Source organism: Anomaloglossus baeobatrachus, chromosome 7 (assembly GCF_048569485.1).
Source record: "Anomaloglossus baeobatrachus isolate aAnoBae1 chromosome 7, aAnoBae1.hap1, whole genome shotgun sequence".
Lineage (NCBI taxonomy): Eukaryota > Metazoa > Chordata > Amphibia > Anura > Aromobatidae > Anomaloglossus > Anomaloglossus baeobatrachus.
The window spans coordinates 161003511-161022609 of NC_134359.1; the positions used below are offsets into that span (position 1 = coordinate 161003511).

The following is a 19099-nucleotide window of genomic DNA, read 5'->3' on the forward strand; positions in this document are numbered from 1 at the left end:
CAAGGTCTTTTGCTTTTGTTCCTGGGTTCATATGTACATGTCTGACCAAAGCACGTTCATCTCTGGTACACAGAACCCGTGTCCTTCCTGAGCGGTATGATGGCTGGACATTCCTATCTTGTACTTGTGTATAATTCTTTGTACAAATGAACGAGGCACCTTCAGGTATCTGGAAATTGCACCCAACGATGAACCAGACTTGTGCAGGACTACAATTCTCTTCCTGAGATCTTGGCTAATTTCTTTTGACTTTTCCATGATGCTACACAAAGAAGCAGTGTGTTTCAGGTGTGCATTAAAATACATCCACATGTGTGTCTCTAAATATCGCAGATGTTGCCAACAAACCTATCAGAAGCTTCCAAAGACATAACATCAGCATATGAGCTGTCCCATATTGTTTAAAGGCATAGTGCTCTTATTGTATGTAAACTTTTTAGTTTGCAGAGAAATAAAAATGCTTTAAAACATTTTCTCTCTTTCTTATTATTCTGCCATTTGGAAAATATAAATAATTTTGATAATCCTAATTGACCTAAAGCGGGAAAGGTTTAATCTGATTGATTATATATATATATATATATATATATATATATATATATATATATATATATATATATATATATATATATATATATATATATATATATATGTTGAGGAGGACCTTTACATCAAATACTTAATTAACCTTTTGACAAGGGATTGTGGGAAATATATCGATTTGCCTTACATAATTCAGGTTTCAGATCATATACATGACACAGATATAAAGATGGCCACCATTTCCTGTTATCCACACCTTGCTTGGAATGCAAGGAATGTCCAGATGAAAGAAGACCTCCATATAAGGGAAGACCTCTGGTCAAGCTAGAAGACATCACAGACCAAACCATCAGCATGGATGCACTAGATGACGTCCCTCCCATCGTCATGGTTTCATCCACTGGAGTCAGACCCGCCCATCAACAGCAACACGGATCTCCCCATTCGCTAGCCCATGAACTGTCCCACTAAATGGGCATATCTGAACTTGTGTACGCCCCTAGCCTATATCAAGAGGACGCATGAGTCTCCTCAGTCTGTTTTTGGTGCCATTTTCTACTGTGACCAAGAAAAGATTACATATCCGACTGTGTCTGGTGTGGATTCTTTTATGCATGCACTTGGCCCATATCAATTCGGCCAGGCAGTAGGCAACTAGTGATCTCTGGTTAAGAGTTCACCTTAACATTATTGGCGCCAACGTGGAGCCATCAGACGTCGACACCCGAAAACCCTTGGAATCGGCAATTGGAACGGCAGGACGAGCCCCACACCTTGAGAAAGGAGATTGATCGCCTCCTAACATTATTTTGCACGGTAAGTCTGCTGATTTTTATAATCTGTAGTCTTCCCTGTGTATTCTCGGGGTGTGTGGCACTGATTGCCTGACTGTGTCCGGTTTTCAGGGTCTCTGTACACGGCAGACGGGTCTCACGGCTGCTGGCCATATTAATTGCGGAAGAACCATCACGTGTTTAGTTGCCTGCTGCCTGTTTGTCTCAAGGGGAGATTGACTCGTAGTTAAAAGAGCAAGTGGGTTTGTGAGCAGTGTCTGGAAACAAAAAGGATATTGTCTGTCACATGGTTAATGGTGGTGCCTGTGATATGGTTTGTGGTTCTGTGAGGAAACACGTGGGACTGCTGGTACGTGGTAATCTTGGGGCCTAGCGCAGTGTAGCGTGAAGTGGCTGGTACAGATACCATTGGGGCATAGCGTTTAAGTTGCGCGTTGTGGCTGGTACGTGGTAGTCTTGGGGCCTAACGCTGGATGTGAAGTGGCTGGTACGGATACTATTGGGGCTTAACGCAAGCTTGGGTGATATAATTGGTATGAGGTGTCTTGGGGTCTAGAAAGAGCGCTGGACGTGAATCGGCTGGTACGGGCACCTTGTAGCCAGGGGTGACACCATTGGTGTCTTTGTGAATTACAGAACGCAGAAATCAGGCAGGGACCACATGACAGAGTAAGGAAGGATTTGGAAGTGTGTGCTGCAAACCCTAGGTTTTCTTTAGTGTTTCAGTTGTGAGTCATCTCCCCATCTCTTTGTCTGTTATTCTTATCTTGGTCTGCATAGAGAAAGATTGTTTGGTGTTGTTTATCTTGGGAGAGGATGGAAAAATTGATGAAGGTTTGTCGTATTGGCAATAAGCCAAATTCAGATGGCAAATTAGACCCATGCACATTAGTTGCAGCTCGTGAAGGGAAGAGTCATATAAAACAATGTAGAAAACTCATGAAATTTTGTGGGATGCCAGCAGGAGGAAGATTGCAGCCTTTAGAGTGGAAGCTTGTGTTAACAGAGAGAAAAGGTGTTTTGGAAGACAAAGGATTGCTATCTGCTGCTTGTGCATGGGGAAGAGTTTCTGAAAGATTATATAGAGAGAACTGGGTAGAAGAAGTGAGGAAAAAGAAAGACAAAGTTTTAAATTATGTGTATTACAAGACTATACCTTGTGAGCGACCACCTCCATATACTGCTGATGCTGTGGTATGGACCTGTTCTGGTTGTAGTTGGAGAAATTCGGATGAGAATAAATTTTGTTGTGGATGTGGTGACTCTAGGCCGCAAAATGGTGGACAAAAGCCATGTGCTGAATCTGCTGGTGGCCATCTTGGAGGAGGAACATGTGCTAATTCCAGTGTTGGCCATCTTGGAGGAGGAACATGTGCTACTTCCAGTGTCGGCCATCTTGGAGGAGGAACATGTGCTACTTCCAGTGTCGGCCATCTTGGAGGAGGAACATGTGCTACTTCCAGTGTCGGCCATCTTGGAGGAGGAGCAGGTGCCACTTCCAGTGTCAGCCATTTTGTTGAAGACAAATGTGCTTGACCCGGTGGTAGCCATTTTGTTGAAGACAAATGTGCTCGACACGGTGGTAGCCATTTTGTTGAAGACAAATGTGCTCGACCCGGTGGTAGCCATTTTGTTGAAGACAAATGTGCTGTCCCTAGTGGTACCCGCCCAGATTTTCTCTACCCAGTAATGACCATTAACGGTCAGTACTACATCCCTCTGGGAAGTGAACAGACATTACCCACATTTCCTGTCACAACGATTTCCAGTGAAGCATCAACCCTTTCCTCCACCACTTCCGCTGTGAATCCAGCTATCCTCCCACCTGGATCATCCCCAGCACCGACACTTTCCACTGTCACTTCCGCTGCTAATTTAGCTGCACAAACACAAGAATCACTCTCAGCACCAACCCTTTCCACTGTCACCTTTGAGGTCAATCCAGACACACACTCACGTGAGCCACTCCAAGCAGCAACCTTTCCTCCCAAACACTTCTGATGCAACAGCACTCTCACGCTGTCTCTCTAATACTACTCCCGGCGCCTCGAGGGTCCTTTCACAACCAAGTGCACATCTATATGGGACGGTAGCCACTGTATCAGAGGAAGGCACAATTTGGGAAGGGAACACTAATACCACAGGGAGCATAGGGGGAAGGGAATACTGGCAATCAGTTCTTGAAAAAGAAATTCCAGAGGGACCTTTATTGGTGGTGGGTAAAGGTGACATAACAACAATGGGGACAGACGCTATTGTCAATGCTGCAAATTCTCATTTAAAACACAATGGAGGTATAGCTAGAGCTATAGTGGAGGCAGGAGGGGCGACTATTCAAGCTGACAGTCGAGTCACGAGTCATTGTTGAGTCATGTGGGCAGATAGCTATTGGGGATATAGCAGTGACTAAACCTGGCAGTCTTCCCTGTAGATTGATTATACATGCTGTGATATCTACTTTTGACCCAATGCATCCAGACGTTAGTACACAACAACTTCGCACAGCAATAACTCGCATTCTAGAATATGCGAATACTAGTCAGCAGATTGAGACCCTGACAATCCCCGCTATTGGTTCTGGCATTTTTGGATATCCCATTCATGCATGTGCAAGAGAGATAGTAGGCGTTATAATGAACAAATGCAGCCACCCAAACATTTGCTGTCTCTCTGAAATCAGGTTAATTAGTAATGAAGACAGGATTGTAAAGGCTCTCAAGACTGCCTGCCTCACCTGAACTCCACCTTATGATATAGGAGCTATTCAATCGCAAACTCTCCTTCCAGGCTTACCACCTCCTCCTGCTCCTCTCATACAAGTGTCGATGCCCATACCCCCACTGCCACCTCCAATCCCACCGCTGGTGCCACTACCAATAGCGGAAAAGCCCACGTCTGGAGAGCCCACCCTCTATGTCAAGTTTACACCACAGCAAGCTGCTACTCTATTGAACCAGCTTCCAGATCCAGAAAAGCAGCCGATGCCTTTTTACAGAAGCATGCTTCAAATCCAGAGAAATTACTCCGCAACGTGGCAAGATCTCATTTCCCTGGCAAATCTTAAAGCGGGCGATGCATATTGGCCTATTATGGAAAATGCATTCAATGACGCCACACTTGTCAGTGACACCACGTGGGACTCCGGTGTTGAGTTCTGTCAACAACTAAAGACATGGGCCTCAGATAAGCTGGCTGATCAATCAACATCGCTCTAGGATGTCACACAAGAACCAGGAGAATCAGTGGAGAGATATCATGCTCGTTTAACTCAAATGTTTAGTGACCTCGGCTTCAGTATCCAGATTAAGGTTCAACGAACACTGCTCGTCTCCTCTTTTGTTGAAGGCCTTCGAGAAGCCCTGAGGAAGCAATTCCAAGCAATCAGACCTGAGTATGCCACATTGGATCCTAAGGATGTCTTAACGATAGCTAAGGGGTTTGAAAAAGCACTCCCTGAAAAAACTATAACAACTTCAAATAAGAAGACTCATATCCTATGGAATGATGTACATCATGTACAACATCAAGGTCAGCTTCCTTCAACACCACATGCTAGAGGTCTCTGTTTCAATTGTGGCAAACCTGGTCACTACAAACGCGACTGTAGAAACTTTTCTCGGGAACAATACCACGGTGGACACAACCGTAGACTTGCCTATCCCCGAAAGGACCAGTATTATTTAAATCAGCCACAACCACAGGTCCACCCAGATGCCAGTCACATCGCTGCTCTGTGGGATCCGAATACCCAATAGGACAAGGGCAAGCCTGTGTCCACTACTTTGGCTTCTACGTCTGGTCCAATAGCCAAAGTAACCATCAACGTTCAAGGCAAATCCTTACCGTTCCTTGTGGATACAGGTGCAGCCAGAAGTGTTATCAGACTACAGGACCTGCCTTTTCCCGACCTGATATCCTCTGAAACTGTGACATGCGTGGGAGTAGATGGCAAGCCTACTTCTAACAAGCTCACCCGAGAAGTACAGGTTGGACCATACGAAGATGTATTTATGCGCCTAGTGGTGTCCCCCACTTGTCCCACTAACCTTCTGGGAGCAGACCTTCTCCAAAGATTGAGAGCGACTATCAACTATTCATCTAATGGTCTTACCATCACCATTACTGATCCGCTCGATCCGAGTGAAGAGTGTCAACTTCAGGCAGCACCGTTGCTTATGATGATGGACGAAGTCGTTAATGCTGCCTCGGGTATTCCACCAGAAGTGATGTCGCAAGTCCCATCTACTCTATGGTCCACTGGTCCTGAAGATATTGGACGTCTTGCTGTACCTCCTGTAGGGGCCATTCTTAAACCTGGAGCTCAACTCCCAAGGGTGCCTCAGTACCCACTCAAATCTGCCCAGGAAGAGTCTTTAGGCACTCAAATTAAGACTCTCTTGGATAACGGGGCACTAGTCAAATGTACCTCTCTCTGTAACACACCTTTGTTCCCAGTCAAGAAGAGGACATTGAAGGGAGAAGCCCCAAAGTACCGTATGGTTCAAGATCTCCGGGCTGTTAATGCAGCAACTGTATTGGAAAGTCCCATTGTGCCCAATCCATATACATTGCTGTCTCAGATACCATCGGATGCTACACGTTTCACTGTCATCGATCTAGCCAATGCTTTCTTCAGCGTACCATTGCATCCAGAAGATTGGTACCTGTTTGCCTTCACTTACCAAGGATCACAATACACCTGGACGGTCTTGCCACAAGGAGCACAGAATTCACCAAGTCATTTCTCTCAAGCCCTTGCCTCTTGTCTGAAGCCTTGGAGAGAGATGAACCATCAGGTTGTTCTCCTTCAGTATGTCGATGATCTTCTATTGTGTTGTCCTGATCAAGCAGTAGCTGAAAAATCAAGTCTCAGTCTTCTACTTCACCTCACACAACAGAACTGCAAAGTGTCCCTCAACAAAGTTCAATGGTGTCAACCCAAAGTTGTGTTTCTAGGACACTGTCTCTCTCCAGGGTTAAAACATCTCACAAGTGAAAGAAAAGACGCAATTGAGACAGTTCCTCTACCAAAAAGAACTAAGCAGCTACAAGCTTTCTTGGGACTTATCACCTACTGCCGGCAGTGGATTCCAGACGCCTCCAAGTTGATGCAACCATTGTATGATGACCTCAAGATGTCTGCTTTCCCACTAAAACCAGAGTCTGTGGAAGCTTTCTATGCTCTTAAACAAGCCATACAATCTGCACCAGCCCTTGGAATCCCGAATTATCAGATGCCTTTCTACCTGTTTATCAGTGAAGTAGCAGGACATGCCTCCGGAGTCCTAACCCAGAAACATGGGGGAAAAACAAGACCCATCGGTTATTACTCTGCCCGTCTGGACTCTGTGTCTCAAGCTTCACCAAGTTGCCTTAGAGCTGTACATGCTGCACATATGCTCCTGGACAAAACTTCAGACATCATCTTAGGACATCCAGTGCTCTTGATGGCTCCACACGATCTCAAAGCTATACTTGACCAGACTCAACCTAAACATCTGTCACTACAGCGTCATATGAGACTCCAATGTTCCCTCCTAATTCCGGATAATGTCACTCTTGTCCGCTGTACCGTCCTTAACCCGTCCACACTGCTTCCTCTTTCCAGGGGGGATATAGAGGATGACAGTCATGCTCCAGGAGAAGAGGCCTATACATACTCAGATGATCATGACTGTCTAAAACAGATGCAGCAAGAAGCAGCCTCAAAGAAAATTGTGTCCGAAGACCCACTCCCGCACGCTGACCTGACGTTTTTTACCGATGGTTCCAGATTTGCAGATGAAACAGGAAAGTTCCATACAGGATATGCCGTGGTTACATATGACCAGGTTATCTCAGCAGGATCCTAACCACCACACATGTCTGCACAAGAAGCGGAACTTAAGGCTTTGACGCTGGCCTGTCAAGAATCGGCAGAGAAGGTGGCCAACATCTACACGGATTCAAGATATGCTTTCGGAGTGGCTCATGACTTCGGCAGTATCTGGGCAGCCAGAGGATACCTAACGTCCAGTGGAAATCCTGTAAAACATGCTGCTGCCATAAAAGAACTTGTGGCTGCTGTGGACCTACCTTCAGAGGTTGAAGTGATCAAGATTAAAGCTCACGGGAAATTAAATTCTCCAGAGGCGAAGGGAAACTTCTTTGCTGACAAAATAGCGAAAACGTATGCTGTGCACCCACCTGGGAAAGAAAAAGCAGTGGTGTACGTGTCTCAAGATCCTGAAGAGGGACTCCAGAGCTCTCCTATGAAGTTTATTCATCTACACCAAGACAAGGCACCTGATGATGAGAAAAAGCATTGGCAAGAAACAGGAGCAAAAAAGGATGAAGATGGAGTTTGGAGGAAGAACAAAAAGATCTGTCTACCCCGCAACCTATACCCCTCGGTGACAGAATGGGCACACGGTGTCACCCATAGAGGCAAGAACCAGATGAATGACTTGATTTGGAAGATGTATCTGGCACCGGGGATCTCTACTGTCACCCAAAACTATTGCAAGTCCTGCCTTGTGTGTGCAAAATGCAATCCAGCACCACCCCAGAAAGTTACTCAAAAACATTTGGCCAAACCACTCTATCCTTTCCAAAGAATTCAAATTGATCATATTCAAATGCCAAAAGTAGGGAAGTATGAGTATGTACTGGTAGTGACTGACATGTTCTCAGGATGGCCCAAAGCCTATCCGGTAACCAATATGACTGCCAGGGTGACTGTTAAGAGACTGATAACTGAGTTAGTATGCAGATATGGGGTCCCAGAGGTAATTGAGAGTGACCAAGGACCTGCATTCACGGCAGTATTGACGAAGGAGCTATGGACGTTTGTAGGAGCGGATTTGGGTCTACATACCCCATATCACCCTCAGAGCAGTGGAAAAGTAGAAAGACTTAATGGTACCTTGAAAAACAAAATCCTGAAAGCTAGTCAGGAGGTCAAACTTCCCTGGACAGACATTTTGCCTATTGCCTTATATTCAGTCAGAAACACTCCAAGGGGTCCCACTAAACTCACACCATACGAGATTCTTTTTGGGGGGCCTCCAAGGCTGGGTCAATACTTCCCACAACAGCTAGCTTTAGGAAGTGATACTCTTGTGAATTATGTTGTTGCCCTTGCTAAAGAATTGTCAATAACACATGCACGAGTTTTATCATCCATTCCAGATCCAGATTCCAGTGAAGGTGTCCATAGTTTCCAACCTGGTGACTACTACGTGCTGGTAAAGAAGTTCACCAGAAAGACATCCCTGGAACCGATATTTGAAGGTCCCTACCAAGTGCTCCTGACTACTCCCACTTCTGTCAAACTTGAAGGAAGGCCAACGTGGATACACGCCTCCCACTGCAAGAAGTTCACGCCTCCATCAGAGCCTTCTGCATAATGCCGCATATCTTTTACCTTATGTGTTACACAGTTCTACACTCCTTTGTAGGAGCACAACAGGCCGCGATCACCCAAGCAGGGGGGGTGATTACGTTCTGGTATAACACCACTACACATGTTGCTTCTTTTAAATTTGATTATTGTGATGTAGTACAGTGTGACACTCAATGGGCTTCCTCACCTTCCTCAATGAGTCAACCAGCAAAATTAAGATCAGGACAACAATATATATGTGTTACAGGTGATGGTTGGGGACAAACATGTGGTTCATGGAGGGCAGTCGGGTGGAACACTGGTGAAGATTGGGAGTATAGACCGAAGACAGCCCTAAATAAACTAGACTCCCATGGCAAACCTCTACTCAACAGGATGACACTCTCCCGTACAAAAGTCATCAAGCCCTGTGATACCATTGGCCAATGTAATCCACTAGTCCTTAACCTGGAGAACCCTCAACCTAGCGATAATGGCACCTATCTACTGGGCACATATGTATATGGTGGGTGTGCTAGTTGTGCCCATCTGGGGGTGTTCAGATTAGCAGACATAAGAGAAATGTCGACAAGAGATAGAAACACACACTCAAATTCCCTAATGTTACGTATTCAAAAACTTAATAAAATGATGGCCATTGCAAACCCCACATTTGAAGATATCCTTGCCGTTGAAACAGGGTACACTGAGACCAACTTATGGTTGAAGTGGATGAAATATACCGCCAATCAATATAATAAGTCTAATTGCTTTGTCTGTGCAGGGGCGAGACCCCATCTAGGATCTGTCCCTCTAGATCTCCCCCCAGATGTGGAAAAATGTTTCCTGAGTCTGTTCACTAACAAATCCCTTAGTGAATTAAATTGTGAAAACTGAAAAAAGAAGTACCCCATATTCACAGACACACCCAACCCAGGTCAAGGCATCGCCAAAAGTACACATAGCAAATGGGAGACTTTTATGAGCATCCTGAATAGGGCTTGTGCAGAAAATATACCCTATGGGAACAAACATGCTAGAAATAGGAGGAAACCCCTATGGCTAAATAGAGCTGTAAGGGAAGCAATAAAAGAAAAACAGAAAGCCTTAAAAGAATTAAAGACGGTAGGTAGTGATGAGGCATTATATAATTATAGAAAATTAAATAAAATATGTAAAAAGCAAATTAAGTTAGCTAAGTTTGAGACAGAGAGACTCATTGCGAGAGAAAGTAAAAATAATCCTAAAATATTCTTTAACTACATAAACAGTAAAAAACTGAAAAGCGATAGTGTTGGCCCCCTTAAAAATAGTCTTGGTGAAATGGTGGAAGGGGATGAGGGTAAAGCCAACCTGCTGAATGACTTTTTTTCTACGGTTTTTATACAAGAAAATGCCATGGCAGATGACATGACCAGTGATACCATAAATTCACCCTTGAATATTACCTGCTTAACCCAGCAGGCAGTACGCCGCCGCCTCGAAATCACTAAGGTTGACAAATCTCCGGGCCCGGATGGCATACACCCTAGAGTACTACAGGAATTGAGTTCTGTGATAGATAGACCATTATTTTTAATCTTCTCAGATTCCTTAATAACAGGGTTGGTACCGCAGGACTGGCGCATAGCAAATGTGGTGCCAATATTCAAAAAGGGGACAAAAACTGAGCCGGGAAATTATAGGCCGGTAAGTTTAACCTCTACGGTTGGTAAAATCCTTGAGGGTTTCTTGAGAGATGCTATACTGGAGTATCTCAAGAAAAATAACCTTATGACAGAGTATCAACATGGGTTTATGAGGGATCGATCCTGTCAAACTAATTTGATCAGCTTCTATGAAGAGGTAAGTTCAAGCCTGGACCAGGGAAATGCAGTGGATGTTGTGTATATGGACTTTTCAAAAGCTTTTGATACGGTGCCACACAAAAGGTTGGTACATAAAATGAGAATAATGGGGATAGGGGAAAATATGTGTAACTGGGTTAAAAACTGGCTCAGTGATAGGAAACAAAGGGTGGTTATTAATGGTACGTACTCGGACTGGGTCTCAGTTCATAGTGGGGTACCACAGGGGTCAGTATTGGGCCCGCTTCTTTTCAACATATTTATAAATGACCTTGTTGGGGGCATGCGGAGTAGAATTTCAATATTTGCAGATGATACTAAACTCTGCAGGGTAATCAATACAGAGGAGGATAATTTTATATTACAGGGAGATTTATGTAAATTGGAGGATTGGGCTGAGAAGTGGCAATTGAAGTTTAATGTAGATAAATGTAAGGTCATGCACTTGGGTAGAGGAAATAACATTTATGATTATGTACTTAATTGTAGAACACTGGGTAAAACAGACACAGAAAAAGACTTGGGTGTATGGGTGGATGGTAAACTTCACTTTAGTGGCCAGTGTCAGGCAGCTGCTGCCAGGGCTAATAAAATAATGGGATGTATTAAAAGAGGTATAAGTGTTCATGAAAAAAATATAGTTCTACCTCTGTACAAGTCACTAGTGCGACCGCACTTAGAATACTGTGTACAATTCTGGTCACCGATATATAAGAAGGACATAGCTGAACTGGAGAGGGTGCAGAGAAGAGCAACCAAGATTATTAGAGGAATGGGTGGGCTGCAATACCAAGAAAGGTTATTAAACTTGGGGTTATTTAGTTTGGAAAAACGAAGGCTTAGGGGGGATCTAATCACAATGTATAAATATATGAGGGGACAGTACAGAGACCTTTCCAAAGATCTTTTTACACCTAGGCCTGCGACTGGAACACGGGGGCATCCGCTACGTCTTGAGGAAAGAAGGTTTAATCATAATCATAATCACAGACGAGGATTCTTTACTGTACGAGCAGTGAGACTATGGAACTCTCTGCCGCATGATTTTGTAATGAGTGATTCACTACTAACATTTAAGCAGAGCCTGGATGCCTTTCTTGAAAAATTTAATATTACCAGTTATGTATATTAGATTTTATGACAGGGTATTGATCCAGGGAACTAGTCTGATTGCCGGATGTGGAGTCAGGAAGGAAATTTTTTCCCCATTGGAACTTGTTTGCCACATTGGGGTTTTTTTGCCTTCCTCTGGATCAACATGTTAGGCTACGGGTTGAACTAGATGGACTTAGAGTCTCCCTTCAACCTTAAAAACTATGATACTATGATACCATATATCCAGGAAAATACATCTGTTATACTAGCACTGAGGGGAACACATTTGTGGGTAATTTCACAGAGGAATATTGCAGCAGATATAGTAGTGCCACCAGAGAGGACCTGGTCAACCAGACCCAGTCCATTTCTGATGTCTTCTGGATATGTGGGAACATGAAGATCAGAACTCATTTAGAAGGTGAATGGATGGGGGAATGCACACTAGCCAAAGCCATAATGCCCTTCTACATAGCAGCAGAAGGAGAGGAAGCCCTAACGTCAGAAGAGCTACACAGAACAAAAAGAGAGACAAATCCTGAACCCAAAGGCAGTTTTGACCCCCATGTTTATATTGATGCTATAGGAGTCCCAAGGGGGGTACCAGAAGAATTTAAAGCCAGGGATCAAGTCAAAGCAGGTTTTGAGTCATTCATACTACCTCTAGTGACCATAAATAAAAACGTAGACTGGATCAATTACATCTATTATAACCAACAAAGATTTGTCAATTACACTAGAGAAGCTCTTCAAGGTTTGGCAGATCAGCTAGGCCCCACATCAATAATGGCCTTTCAAAACAGGATGGCCCTTGACATGATACTGGCAGAGAAAGGAGGTGTTTGTAAAATGGTGAAGTCCGCGTGTTGTACCTACATTCCAGATAATACAGGTCCCACCGGGAAGGTTACGGTAACCATAAAAAAGCTAGCTTCTCTACAAAAAGAATTAAAAAGGAATTCAGGTGTAGAGGATCCCTGGGACCAATACTTTTCATGGATGAAGGGATGGCAGAGATGGCTGTCTCAGATAGGCATAGTGATCCTTGTTGTCTTAATTGTTGTAGCTATTGTTGTTTGTTGTGTTTTTCCCTGTATAAGGAAGATGGTCGAGAAAGGAGTAGAAACGTCAGTCCCCACTTTCCTAGCTCAGGAGGTCAGCTATTCTATAGATATAGAGCAGCTAGGCCCCCTTCAGTCTTTCACAGTCCCCAGCTAGGCAGTCAGGGTAGGGCGAGTACATCAGGCTCCAATCGAAGTCTGTACCAATGGGGGCAAAGGCTTAGCATTGCTCGTATAGCGGGCAGCAAAAAGAAAAGAGTTGCAGCCAGGTATTGGAGACTGATGGGTTAGCAGTAGGGTCAGAAGGTTAATAAAGTATTTAGGGGGGACTGTTGAGGAGGACCTTTACATTAAATGCTTAATTAACCTTTTGACAAGGGATTGTGGGAAATATATCAATTTGCCTTACATAATTCAGGTTTCAGATCATATACATGACACAGATATAAAGATGGCCACCATTTCCTGTTATCCACACCTTGCTTGGAATGCAAGGAATGTCCAGATGAAAGAAGACCTCCATATAAGGGAAGACCTCTGGTCAAGCTAGAAGACATCACAGACCAAACCATTAGCATGGATGCACTAGATGACGTCCCTCCCATCGTCATGGTTTCATCCACTGGAGTCAGACCTGCCCATCAACAGCAACACGGATCTCCCCATTCGCTAGCCCATGAACTGTCCCACTAAATGGGCATATCTGAACTTGTGTACGCCCCTAGCCTATATCAAGAGGACGCATGAGTCTCCTCAGTCTGTTTTTGGTGCCATTTTCTACTGTGACCAAGAAAAGATTACATATCCGACTGTGTCTGGTGTGGATTCTTTTATGCATGCACTTGGCCCATATCAATTCGGCCAGGCAGTAGGCAACTAGTGATCTCTGGTTAAGAGTTCACCTTAACATATATATATATATATATATATATATATATATATATATATATATATATATATATATATATATATATATATATATATATATATATATATATATATATATATATATATATATATATATATATATACACACATACACACACACGCCTTGTTTTGTTCACTATTTTGATCTATGCAATTTTTGACCTATAATGTGAATGCAACTGCTTTTTCCAATAAACTTTAAGTTTGGGTTCACGGTTTACATGTCTTGTAATTATCAGTTTGTAACAGATCCGATAGAGTTCAAATACGGATCCGTGAATGGATTATACACTTAGTTTTCTTACACTTTTTTTAACCGATCTACTAGTAGATCTTATTATTTTATCTAGATAGATGCATAGCTATAAAGAAGAGATAGATAGGATATAATACATAGAAAGATGAATAGATTGATAGAAAAATAGCTTGTACAGCTATTTAGCAAAACTAAAAAATAATTAAAAAAAAATGTGAGGTCCCCCCAATTTTCATATCCAGCACAGGTACAGCAGCAGCTGTGGGCTGCAACCCTCAGTAGTCCCTTGGCTGTTTTTTTAAGAATAGGGGAGACCTCGGTTAATTTCTGATAATCTGTTATTTTATGCACTTCATCGAAAAGTAAAATCTCTCACCTTAATGTCATAACTTCAATGTTTGGAAGCTCGTGACATATTGAGATCTGAAAAAAATAATCATTATACACCGTGTTAATGTAAAGAAGAAAGTGTCGTCATGTAAACAGCACTGCACAATATGAAAACCAGACTATGCAGTAATAACATTCGGCTTTTGTGCACATATTGCATTAAAACTAAATTGGGGAAATTTATCAACCTAAATACACCAGGATTCTTTGGCAATTTGTGCCAAAAAGTCTTTAAAGGCAATCTGTCAGCGGGTTTTTGCTGAAGCCAGCATGCTGTAGGGGTTAAATAAAAATCAACTCTACCTCTCTTATCAGGCTCTGTGCTGTTTTTTACTTAAACTAAAGGCTTTATCACTTGGTTATTATCATTGCTAGGTCTAGCTGGCAAAGTGGATTGGTGAAAAAAATAAAAAATAAATTTTACCTACGAATTTTGTTTTAGCCCCAATTTATTCACTTTCAGCAAGACAAACACAAGACAAAATGTAACCAAAAATGTGTTCTCCAATTTCATCTGAGCGCGCTGATACCCCATATGCGGTCAGAAACCTTTGTTTGGACATATGGCAGGGCTCGGGAAGGGCAATATTTCAATTTTAGAAAGCAAATTTGGCTGAAATAGATTGCGGGCACCATGTCGCATCTTCAAAGCCCCTAAGGTACCTGAACAGCAGAAACCCCAATTTTGGAAACAAGACCCCTCAAGGATTTTATCCAGGGATATAGTAAGCATTTTGAACAGTATTTGATAACATTAGGTCACATTTTTTTACCATTGATCTTAAGGTGGTGTCACACACAGCGACGGCGACAATGACGTCGCTGCTAAGTCATCATTTTCTGTGACGTAGCAGCGACGTCCCGTCGCTGTCGCTGTGTGTGACATCCAGCAATGACCTGGCCCCTGCTGTGAGGTCGCCGGTCATTGCTGAATGTCCTGGACCATTTTTTGGATGTTGCTCACCCGCTGTGAAGCACACATCGTTGTCTGTGACAGCGAGAGAGCGACGAACTGAAGCGAGCAGGGAGCAGGTAAGCTGTAATCAAGTTAAACATCGGATAACAAAGCGAAGTGCTTTGCTGGTTACCCGATATTTACCTTGGTTACTAGCGTCCGCCGCTCTTAGGCTGCCAGTGCCGGCTCCCTGCACGTATACCCAGAGTACACATCGGGTAAATAAGCAAAGGTTTGCTTATTAACCCGATGTGTACTCTGGCTAGGAGTGCAGGGAGCCAGCGCTAAGCGGTGTGCGGTGGTAAGCAAGGTAAATATCGGGTAACCAGCGAAGGCTTACCCGATATTTACCTTAGTTACCAAGCGCAGCATCGCTTCCACGTGTCGCTGCTGGCTGGGGGCTGGTCACTGGTCGCTGGTGAGATCTGCCTGTTTGACAGCTCACCAGCGGCCATGTAACGACGCAGCAGCGATCCTGATAAGGTCAGGTCGTCGTGACCGCTGCTGCGTCGCTACGTGTAACCCTAGCTCTAGTTTGACTGTTTTAATAGATATGTCTTGCTACACAAAACTTTTATTAGCATTTATTTTATCTTTATATTGGTGATATGATCATGAGCATTTTATTGGAGGTTCTCGAATAATGAGGCTGTTCTGTATTTATACACTATGGGTTTTACTGCATGGTTCTTGCCGAACCTCCTTTACCGGACAATACTTTTATAATTCTGTACGGGATTGGTTGTTCTCTGCACATAGCGCTTCCTACCTTGGTGAGCAGGAGCCTGTTATGGTGTATCATATTGCGTGGCACATTCGTCCCTTCATATAGGGATTGATGGAGCTAAGAAGACGTACAACCAGTCTCTTTGAAAGATAAACCTCTCCTTCTAGCCCTACTGGTGTTCTTTCATCTTTGCAAGAAACTCAGGTTGGCCACATAGTTGGCTGCATTTTCCTCCACATTTTGCCCTTCACTCCAGTACAGTTTATTCTTCTGATACAATATACACAATTTTGGGGTGATTGTTTTCTTTTCAAGACCAAGTTTTATAATTTGCAAGTGTATTTTTAGAGGAATAATAATTCCAGGAAGGATTTTCTTGTTTTCCTGGAATTCCATAAATTTTACTCTGAAGAGCAAATGGTGCACCATCTATTATAGGTGCATGCGTGTGTCAAGTACTTACATTGGTGCCATATTGAATTTATTTATGAACACTGAATAACTAGTGCAATAAAATTTGAGGTGTGTTCTTCATAAAAATGAGTGAAAAAAATGCAAATTGTAATATTTCAAACTTGTGTTGCATTAACTGCATACAAAATGGTGCTGTGAAATTACTCACCATCTCCCTAAATACATTAGGGGATATAATTTACAAAAAATACAAAAAAAAAAAAAAAACCACATTTATAGGGGTTTCCTGTTGCTTTTGAACTACACAGGCTTTGAAAATATGACAATCTATTCCAAATAGAGCCAAACTTGTCTTCCAAAATTCAAATAGTGCTCCTTCCGTTGTGAGCTCTCCAGCTTGTCGATGCAGAACTTTTTGACTAGAGTGTGGAAAATAAGTATTTGATACATTGCCGATTTTGCAAGTTTTCCCACCTACAAAGAATGGAGAGGTCTGTAATTTTTATCGTAGGTACACTTCAACTGTGACAGATAGAATTAAAAAAAAAGCCAGAAAATCGCATGTTTGATTTTTAAATAATTAATTTGCATTTTATTTCATGAAATAAGTATTTGGTCACCTACCAACCAAGCAAAAATTGTGGCTCCCACAGACCTGTTTTTTCTTTCTTTCTTTAAGAATCCTTCCCACTCTGCACTCATAACCTGCATTAATCACACCTGTTTAAACCCGTTACCTGTATAAAATACACCTGTCTACACACTCAATCATACTCCAACCTCTCCACCATGGCCAAGACCAAAGAGCTGTCTAAGGCTATGTGCGCACGTTGCGTTCTGTCCCTGCAGAAATTTCTGCAGCGATTTGAACAGCACACGTGCGCTTCAAATCACTGCAGAAAGAGTCCGTCATGAAAAGCTGATTTCATGCGCTCTGAGTGCAGCCCCTCCCATATACAGAGCGGGGGCTGTATGCAAAGCGCACAAAAGAAGTGACATGTCACTTCTTAGAATGCAGCGCTTCGGGCAGCAGCCGAAGCGCTGCGTTCTAATACGCCACGTGCGCACGTCACATGCACAATCTTCATAGATTGTGCTGGGGACGCAGGACGCATGCAGTTACGCTGTAGGGCAGATCGCAGCATAACTGCATGCAAATACGCAACGTGCGCACAGAGCCTAAGGACAGATTGTACAAAATTGTAGACCTAATCAAGGGGATGGGCTACAGGACAATAGGCAAGCAGTTTGGTGACGCAATTATTAGAAAATGGAAGACACACAGGATGATTGTCAATCTTTCTTTGTTTGGGGTTCTATACAGGATTTCATCTTGTGGGGTAAGGATGATTCTAAGAAAAGTCAGGAATCAGCCCAGAAATACATGGGCGGACCTGGTCAATGACCTGAAAAGAGCTGGGACCACAGTGTAAAAAAAATTATTAGTAACACACTATGTGTTACGGTTCGGGGTTCTGTTGTGTCTTGAATTGGTCTAGTCCCGTCATTGACTCCCACATTGGGGTTGGTTAACTCTGCAGGGCCACCTGGCAGTCGCTAGGAGTGTGCCCTTTCAACATCTCCTTCGTTTCCTTTGTGGTCTCCTGAGTTGCTATATTTTGTCCTCCTGTCCTTAGTGGCTTTAATACCTGCCCAGCGGACTTGGGGCGACGATTGATATCATATTATTTTATATTTAATTGTCCCCTCCATAACAGTACGCTCGCGCCAACAGTCATCCCGGACATGGCGGATGTTCAGCAACTACAGCGATATAGCCAACAGCTGTAAACATGTCTCAGGGCTGTGGAAGAGTCCTCTCCAGCTGTGGATATCGCAGCTCTGATTAAACAGACTGCAGTTCATACTACGTAACTGACCTCATCTAAGCCCATGCCCCACCTGTCCCTTCTCAATAAATTCACAGGGGACAGTAAGGGGTACTTTGCATGCTGCGACATCGCTACTGCAATATCGTCGGGGTCAAATAGAAAGTGACACACATCCGGCGCCGGTAACGACGTCGCAACGTGCAAGGCCTAGATGCACCGATAAACGATCGCAAAAGCATCGAAAATCGATGATCTGTGTAGCGTCGGTCATTTTCATAATGTCGCACCAATAGGAGCTACGATGTTGTTCCTCGTTCCTGTGGCAGCACACATCGCTGTGTGTAAAGCCGCAGGAGCGAGGAACATCTCCTTACCTGCCTCCACCGGCTATGCAGAAGGAAGAAGGTGGGCGGAATGTTTATGTCCCGCTCATCTCCGCCCCTTCGCTTCTATTGGCCACCTGCCGTGTGACGTCGCTGTGACGCCGCACGACCCGCCCCCTTAGGAAGGAGGCGGGTCGCCGGCCAGAGCAACGTCGCAGGGCAGAGAAGTGCGTGTGAAGCTGTCGTAGTGATAATGTTCGCTACGGCAGCTATCACAAGATATCGCATGTACGATGGGGGCGGATACTATCGCGTTCGGCATCGCTATCATCAGCTAGCGATGTCGCAGCGTGCAAAGTACTCCTAAGGCTTGTCAGAGTTTCATAAATCAGTGTTCGATACATCTAGAGCTCTTGTCCTCACAATACCCCACAGAAAGAGCCACGGTGGGGTTTGTGATATCGCTCCTTGCCGATCGAGCACTGACATGGGCCACTCTGCTCTGGGAGCAAGAGGATCCAGTGACTAACCAGGCTACTGATTTCTTGGAGGCATTAAGGGCTGTGTTCTTG

General features: G+C 43.7%; 1 protein-coding gene across 3 annotated transcripts in view; it reads right to left on the reverse strand.

Annotated features, from left to right (window-relative positions):
• The window catches only part of CFAP410 (cilia and flagella associated protein 410), a 207920-nt gene that overhangs the window by 112435 nt on the left and 76386 nt on the right, over positions 1 to 19099 (reverse strand). For 2 of the 3 annotated variants that reach the window (XM_075317781.1, XM_075317783.1), the window contains one exon: positions 14263 to 14309. In XM_075317781.1, coding sequence (XP_075173896.1) covers positions 14263 to 14309 — 47 coding nt within the window. Of the gene's footprint in view, positions 1 to 7523; positions 7617 to 14262; positions 14310 to 19099 lie in introns of those variants that run through there. The other variant, XM_075317782.1, reaches the window with a different exon arrangement.